Raw genomic sequence first — 8,620 nt, forward strand, 5'->3', positions numbered from 1 at the left:
CCCCCCCCCCCCCCCCCACACACACACCTTGATTGTTTTAGTCTGTAGTTTGAGACCGTTGAGTGTGTTGATGGCCTTGTCTGCATCATTTGGATCTACGTAGTTTACAAAGCCATAACCCAAACTCTGACCTGCAGACAAAGACACAAGAATACAGACGATGAGTGTTTCCAAACGCAGTGGGAAAATATTTTGTTTTATTTAGTTTTTTCAGCACTTTGTACCCGTTATCTTGTCTCGGACGAGCTTGCACGATTCGATCTCGCCGATGCTACCGAACAAGCTTTTGAACTCTTCCTGGGTCATGTTCTGAGGCAGATAGTTGACGATCAAGTTGGTTTTGCTGTCGTCTGTGGAGCCGTTTGTGCTGATGACTGGGCCATTAGGCAGACTGGTTCCACTTGGACCGTTGGACACCTGCGTTTCCATGGTGCTGATTATCTGCTGAGAAAGAGGGCGAAGTCAGACTCAGAACTCAGACACAGTGGTATAAATATATCAGACATTTATTATTTAACGTATTATAATCCAAATGCTAATGTAAGACATGTGCATAGCCACAGACGGTCCACTCTATATCTGTCAGAAATGCAGGTTAATAATCAGCATTGCTAAAATGGAGGTGGACAGGCTCTGATTTATCATGCTCCCCTCCTCCTCATTTGCTCCTCTGCTGCTTCCTGCCTCTGGTCCTGCAGATGTCACAGTCCCTTTTCCTTATGTCTCCCCTCCCTCCCCCACTCTCTCTTCCAGGGTCAAACACCATTGCATCATTCTAATGGGATGGATAATGGTAGGAGAGTGAAAGAGATGTTCGATGGATTTAACACTCCAACAAATAAGGCATTTATAGTTGGTAAACACAAAATCACACATTCATTCTTCTGTTTTTGTCATCAAACTGCTTTTTTTTTATTTTATTTTAGTTTTGTGTCTCTTTTGTGTGTATTGAGTGAGCCATACTGTCTAATTTATGTCAAGTAAACTGTCAAGAACCATTATTGAAGAAAACTTCCTGCTCCAGTTCTTCCTCAGCACTGAGCTCTTTTCGTCTGATCAATATTTTGAATGTTGCGCTTCTCTAGAAGAAACTTTGATTTGTAGGGGGTGATTTGAAATCAATTCAGTTGAATTTTACTTTGTTAATTGCAAACATTTTTAAAGTGTATAAGAAAAGGAAACAAACAAAACATCCAAGGAGTTATAAAAAAGACTTATCGTAGTTTCACGTTTATTTGAAGCTAAAATACATTTGTATGAAAATATTTTGCGGGGTTTTACTTTAGTTTTAAATTGTCTGACGTCATCCAGTTTAAATTTAAACGTCAAAGTATAAAAGTGCACTCATATGGATGAGTCATGCAAATATTCATGAGCTTTATAAAAACATTTTCAACATGTCTGCAACGTATTTATTGTGTTGATTTAGATGCATTTGGTCACATTTAGTTGACCACTCTGGAAAACATCTGTACAAACAGCTGCATGCTGTAAATGGATAATATTCCACTGTGGCATTGAAGTGTTGATGGTCACTTACTTATGCTATGAGTCAAAAAGGAAAAAACAAGCCCCATTGAAGCTTCTGGGGTTGTAGAATGTAGACCCAAGAAACAAAACTAGTTATTTAATAAGTCTCAAATAATTTAAAATAGATTTTGAATGGTATAAATGCCACGTCATACATATAAACTAATAACTGATACTGTTAATAGCTTTCTGAAAGTTAAAAAGCAGCAGTTTATGCTTCTTTAAGTGTCTTTTTTTTTAAATAAATATTTAAAGAAAAGGTATGCTTTTTTCTTATCAACTCATGTAACTCAAGCAGCATGTTTTTATTTGTACAAACAGTGTGCATCATAAAAGCAAACCACTTAAACTAAACTAAACTTCTTGTTTTTTTATGTCTCATTTGATGGGTTCATTTTCTTTTCCTTAGGTCTATAAACTGGTTTGTGTACAAAAATAATTTTCCCATCGTCTCTGCATCCAGCTGTCGAGCTTCGAGCCTCACCTTGACTCTTGTTGCCCAGGTAACAGCCCCCTCAAAGACGACATTGTTTCTAACGTCTGACAGGATGTTTTATCCTTTATGTTGAACGTTTGTCTGATGTGCATATATTTACATATGTTTAGATTGTATGTCTTTGCAAAAGCAACAAATCTCAATAAGTCAAATGAATGATGACAAAAGGAAAGCAGCGTGGTGATGGTTTAAAAATAAAATAAAATACTTCAAACACATCAGTGCACCGGGAGTGAATAATGTACAACCAGCAAGCTGTCACACAAAGATTAATGATGTGCAACTAAGACAGAGCCTGAATTTGTTTTATTATTTAGCAACAAAATGTGGAGTTAACCTGCTTTCTTGTAAGTGTTATAATATTAATGCAGTACATTGTTCTATGATGCATTTGACGAAGAGAAGCAACTTACTGTGCCCCAAAAATAACAACATTTACAAAAAAGGGGAATAAAGAGAGATATTTTAGGGACACATTTGACTCACCAAGTGGAAAACCCTCAGCCTTGCAGCTGAAACTTCACCAGCAAACTGTGTTGAATTATATAAGTCACTAAAAACTGGTCGTGGAATATAAATATTTGGATTTCCATAAATAAACTAGAAGCAACAAGATGCTTTTAAGCTATTTTAAGGCAGCTTGAGCTTAGTTTTAAGCTTTTATTTTATAATGTACAGCAACAAGTACAATATTGTGGCCTAGCTTTGGTTTTACAGTAAGCTATAGTGACTTAATGTGATGGTATAGCAGTAAAACACACAAGTAATCAGAAAATATTTAGCAATTGCAATAACAGATACAGAGATTTACGACTAAAACCACAACTAATAACTAATTAGCTCAGTGTAATTTGACTTAAATACTTCCAATCAGGATAAAAACAGAATTCTGATAATAACTCTCCAGCACTTCTGAGTCCCACACCGCTGCTTTTCTTTCTATTTCAGGGGCTCTGTGACACCCCCCTTAATATTTAATGGAGTGCCTCAGCTTCGCCCACACATGGTTGCAGACTTGCACGCATGCAGGAGCCCAGCCGCCGTCGCCAAACAAACACACACCACCTACACTGTGCACAATTAAATTACAAAACACGCAAACAATCCAAGGCTGCATGTAAACGCAGCCTGTGGCCTCATGCTTTCTGGTGCATTTTGTTCATTTCTGCTCCAAATGCAATACAGCATCTCCAAGCTGTCACAGTTTCTTAGTTCATGTGTTTTTCCCAGTGTATGTCACAAAGTGGATGTTTCATGAAATGTGTGAAATTATGTTCTCACAGTCAGGGGCCCCATTTAGTTCCAGCATGTAAGTGTTGGTGAATCATAAGCTTGATGCACCAGTAAATGTATTTGCTGCATGCCATTTTAGGTTAGATAGGTCTAATCACTGCTTTAAGCTCAAAGAAGTAAAAAATGTTGTGTTTAAATAACATTGTGTGTTATCTTAATATATAACCCACATTGTCTAAAGATCTTTTTTTTTTCTGGAAGAGATCAAATAAATCCAAGCACATAGGCTAAAGTGTAAATGAGCCTTCTAAATAACACAGATTACAGGATTATCCCAAACAAAGGGCATTTGCCACACTCTCTGCAGCTTAAAGGATCATGGTGGCAGTTGGATCACAACAGGACGAGCAGAGTCACAGTTTATTTATTTATTTATTTATTATTTTTTGTCTCAATTTTTCCCCTCTCAGCTCAACAGAAGACAAATAAAAAGCTAGCTCTCTGGGTGTATGTGACAGAGATGATAGCAGACAGCGTCAGAGGCCTGGAGGAGACGGATCTGTCTCACAGGTCCTGGAGCACGAGGGGCGCTATCCAGCGTGCTGAAAAGGGAGTGGCTTTGGTCAGGCTCATTTCAAGTCGAGGAAAACAACCAAAGATCATCGAGTTTATTTTGTATGCTTTGTTGAAATTTAAATAGTTTGACATAAATTCTAATATGGTCAAATAATACATAATGTCCTAACATTTCCTGAGCTGTCCTTTAGACGCCCGGCTTGTGCGCTCTGCAGGCATTCACGGAGCGCAGCGCCTATTTGCTGAATAAATGTATTGAAAGGAGCAAACAAAAGAGCCACCCGTTCCTCCTCTTCTCTCTGGCAGAGGCTATGGCAGCACTATGAATATTAATGTAAACAGTGGCGCTTTGTGCCGTGGCCACAGGCTGCAGGACTCTCCGGGAACAATGCTCGTTACAGTTGCAGCTCCAAGTCAAAAAACGCAAGAAAGGGTCAAATATCCAACTAAAATAAATAAATACAGTCAGTTTTTTTCCCCTTTTAGAGTGGGAGCACTTGGATTATAGGCTACAATAAAATCCAAATATTTAGACAAGTTAGTGTTTTTATAAATATATATATATTTGTTTATCCTGGATAGTAATAAAAAATAAACGTTCTGTAAGGTTCTTCTATACAAGATTTATACATATGAACAAAAATAATTGTTTTTCCTTACAAAACAAACAACATAACGCATTTATAAGGATAATTTGAATGATTTGCGTCTGCTAAAAAGGAAATAAATCAAAATGTAAGTAAAGATCCTTCACGTTTCAGCTTGAGATCACAGCTGGTTTACAGTGGTGGCCTCGCCTGTCCTTGTCCTTGAATTGTGTAAGAGCCTCGGAAAGGTTATCTGACTCAACGCTTTTATTTGCTTGGCACTGCGGTACAGGCGTGAGGGACTGCGGACCACGTGGAGAAGATGCTCCCCACCAAAGAGGCCCGAGAGCAACAAAAGGTTCAACAAAGAGAACATCTAACGTGCGTCAAGTGGACAGACTGAGCCAAAACAAATTTCTCTGGTTCAGTATTGCCACGCGCCTCTCTTTGTGTTGGTGATTTGTTCATTTTGCGCACTAAAATTAGCCATAAACTAAATATTTTAGACCTGTCATTAATATTATTTCAATGCAACTTAACGAATTTCTTCTTATTAAAAAAAAAAGTAAATTTTTATAGGCAACGCTGAGGTTGTATCATTCCTCGTTTCCTTTAATGATCCATTTTTCCTATTTTTATGTAAAATGGGTTGCTTTTAATTGGTTTGCTTAAATAAACAATGCGCAATCAAGTCAAGAGGCTAAAAGAATAGGTCGTTTGAGGCTTCAGGGCCCTCATTTGATGCTCCAGTCCAGCAGAGAGACACGCCCAACCCTGCCGCCGGCGCGCGCCTCATTTATCATCGCCTCCATCTCCTTCTACCCACCATGCGCCCTGTGAGGCATGGCCATCTTGCAGCTATACGACGCGATTCCTGAGGAAATTCGCTTAAAATGGTGATGTTCGCGCGCGGCCTTGCGCGCCGCGGCCTCGTTTAATCGGTTGCATCGCAACGAGAACCCTGAGGATTTGGGACTTTGTTTGATTCAAAGCGAAACCAATGGATGCGTAATCTCTCCCCTCCCTCCCTCACCGAGTGACTCGACCCTTTTTTTTTTTTTGCCTTGCTGGATGGGCCCTCAGCCTCCGAGGCATCATGTTTTGTCCCCAGCATCCCTGTGCAGCATCCGGCAAACCCCCCCCCCCCCCCCCACACACACACACACACACACACACACACAGCTGAGCACGGCGCCTTATTGCGTTTCTCCATCTCCATCACTATTATAGCATGTCCAAATAACGCAACGCGCGTTGACTTTTAAGCTTCACAGAGGCTGTGGTGGTGAAATGTAAAACCCGAGCCATCTAAAATGGCAGGATAATGACTTTCTCCAGCGCAGAGGGTGACTGCAGGCTGGAGCGCAGCATGGCGCATCACACACTGCCTGCATCGATCCTTAATCTTGTTAAAAGAATACTGCGTGGCATATTGGACGACAGCGTAAAGGACACTAATTCCAAGTGTGTGTCGGCATGTGTGCGCAACCACGCCGCTCTGCTTGAAAATATACTGATTTCTGCCCCCCCAAAAAAAGGCACGAGAAGGCGCGATTTCCATTGACATCACATGTGCACATGCAAAACAAATCAAAAGGCGTGCGATTAAAGCGTATGCGCGATGATACAGCATCCCCATCATGAATGGAAGAGGGAAAATAGAGCCATACGTACAGTAACCATTCTTGACGTACAACGAAAGATATCTAGGTCCTTCTTTCCACTGGTCTTCAAGCTGAAAGCTGAGTCTCTATCAGGCCTTTTATGATATGGCCTTTAAAAATGAAAAGAAAAAAAGAAAAAAATGAAAAAACGACAATCTTCGCCAAAGGATCTCAGCCCTCGGAGGTTGTAGGTGTCCTCTACAAGGATGAAAATGGGAAGAAAGGTGTTTTCTTCTGGATGATGGTGGTGATGGAGAGCGTCCTCTCCGTGTGGCGTGGGCGATGGTTCAGGAGGAGAAAAAAAAAGAGAAGTGATCCTCGGCAGGGTGTGTCCAGGGGAGGGTGTTCTGGCTCGGCTGTTTTGTATGTGTGTGTGTGTGTATGTGTGTGAATGTGTGTGCGTAATTCCTCGCTACTCTCGCAGTCTCCTTCTGTGCCTCTGCTGCAATGTTCTTCTTTTATGCGTCCTCCTGGCTGGCAGAGCGCGCTTCTGATTGGCTAATTGTGCAGAGAGGGTACTACATGGCAGCCATTGCAATGCGCCGCTCTCCCATTATCCCCTTCAGGAGAAATCACCAAGAGCCCTCCCCTCCCCTCTTTCCTCTCCCATCCCTGCCCTTCCATCTCTCCACTCCCTCCTTCTCACTGCCCTTCCTTTCTTCCTGCCCTCCCCCTCCTCCTCCTCTTCGCATACAAGCAGAGCAGAGTGAATAGGACTCCACCTGCACTTTCACAACAGATGGATGGAGCAGAAGACACTGGACGTGCCTTTTCCCTTCTCACCATTTTGCACTCAGTCCTGCATTTCCAAAGCTCCTTCCTTTATCTGCTATTCCTCAATTAGCCCTGTCTGAAATGATTGCAAACAACTACACCCTGCAGGCCTTTGTCTTTGTGAATAAAAGCAATTCACTCAGCCGGCTCTCACATTTTTGCTCATATTCACTCAATTAAAGCAAATGGGAGGAAAAAGACAGTTAAATGCAAGCAAAAACAAAGCATTAAATCCATATTGCAACACCGAGTGGTTGATTTCTAGACTTTTTGTATGCAAGGCAGATGGTTCACCATAGAGTCAGGTGCAGACGTGGGAATAGTAAATTAGACACCCCCAGAAAATTCATTAAAATCCATTCAGCCATAACAGGAGAACTGAGATTCCTTTGACTCTGATCAAGCTGCATCAAATTATCTTTTTTATTTTATTTTATTACCAGAACGACTGTAGCTAGCAGTGGTATTCTTTCTTATTTTACTAACACAGGATCTCCTCACTGAGGCGTTCCCAGCCCTCTATGCCCACCTCCTGCTGCTCCCTCCCATGTGCCTGGCTGGATGGTAAGTGCTCACCGAGACATGCTGTTTGGACTCATCTATAATGTATCCCCTGCCCCGAGACATCATGTGTGACAAATGACCTATTTTTGTGCAGACCCCCAACGGGCCTTGACCTGGGGCTGGGGAGGCGGGGTGCAAGTTTGCATAAATTAGTGCATGCATGTTTATTTGCACAAGGGTCTCTGAGTTCATGTGAGGATGCAAGACCTTAAACGGTTTGAAGAACTGATGTCTTATGGATATTTTATGACTTTTGATTGAAGTGGCACCGATGTGATCACTTCCTTTGCTTTGCTGTCCGTATTTGACCTTGAGAAATCCTCAGATAGCTCTGGCTGTGAAGACTGATAGAAGGAGAAAAAAATGTTTGCATTATTGATGCTGGTCACTTGGCCTTGATTGATTATGTGGATGGATATTAGTCAGTACTTGAAGAAAAATAGCAGGAAACACAAGTAATTCACTCCCTGCTTCTGCCATGTTTACGTTTGTCCTTCCAAATCTCTCCTGTACAGCCCTCTTTCCTTACTGTCACAAGCCTCTGAACATTGGCTCTGTCTGATATTTACATAATTGCCTTACATAAGTAGCAAGCCTGGCTCAGAGCTTGGATGATATTAGTGGAGATGAATATTGCATGAGGAAAGTGCTCGTTAAGCGTTAATAAGAGGATAGAGATGGAGCCCCACTGTCAGTCTGTCTTAACCCCGCCCCCACTGTTCTGACAAGCAGTGACTCAACTCAGCCTGGATGCGTTGGAGCTCTTGAGTCAGTTTTCATAGAGAGGGAGGACAAGTGTGTGTCCATGTATGTGTGTGTGTCTTCCAGCGTGCATGGAAGTCTGAGAGGAGATGGCGAGATTCACTCATTAGGTGCTTGTGTTTTTTCTCTTTTGTTGGCTGGATAAAAGCGGCTCTTGTAACACAAAGGCAACCAGGTCCGTTGACTGACTGCAGTTCCACTTACAGTTCACCCTTAATGTGAATAAACGGGCTTAATTGTGGCCTCTCATTAAAGCCCTGGTTAGTAGCATGGCAGCTGAATCCTCTCTCTGTGGGTAAGAGGGCATTTGAAGCACCTATTGTATGTTACTAAATCATGGATCAAGCATTAGTTTTGCTTAAAAGCCTTTTTTTTGTTGTTTCACTGATTATTTCCTTATAGTCCCCTAAGAGTCCCCTCAGTGGTGATTAGGA

At 41.7% G+C, this 8,620-nt stretch overlaps 1 protein-coding gene across 12 annotated transcripts in view; it reads right to left on the minus strand.

Moving 5' to 3' along the window:
* Positions 1–6,627, minus strand: part of elavl3 (ELAV like neuron-specific RNA binding protein 3) — a 12,535-nt gene extending 5,908 nt beyond the window's left edge. For 5 of the 12 annotated variants that reach the window (XM_037689115.1, XM_037689112.1, XM_037689109.1 and 2 more), the window contains exons 1-3: positions 6,097–6,627; positions 225–444; positions 28–131 (exon numbers count right to left, since the gene is read on the minus strand). In XM_037689115.1, the coding sequence (XP_037545043.1) occupies positions 28–131; positions 225–444; positions 6,097–6,105 (333 nt within the window). In that variant the 5' untranslated portion in view covers positions 6,106–6,627. The remainder of the gene's footprint in view (positions 1–27; positions 132–224; positions 445–6,096) is intronic. The other 7 variants (XM_037689114.1, XM_037689111.1, XM_037689106.1 and 4 more) reach the window with 4 other exon arrangements.
* Between the last annotated feature and the right edge of the window lie 1,993 nt (positions 6,628–8,620).

This window comes from Nematolebias whitei, chromosome 15 (genome assembly GCF_014905685.2).
Source record: "Nematolebias whitei isolate Nwh7 chromosome 15, NemWhi1, whole genome shotgun sequence".
In the NCBI taxonomy this organism is placed as follows: Eukaryota; Metazoa; Chordata; class Actinopteri; order Cyprinodontiformes; family Rivulidae; genus Nematolebias; species Nematolebias whitei.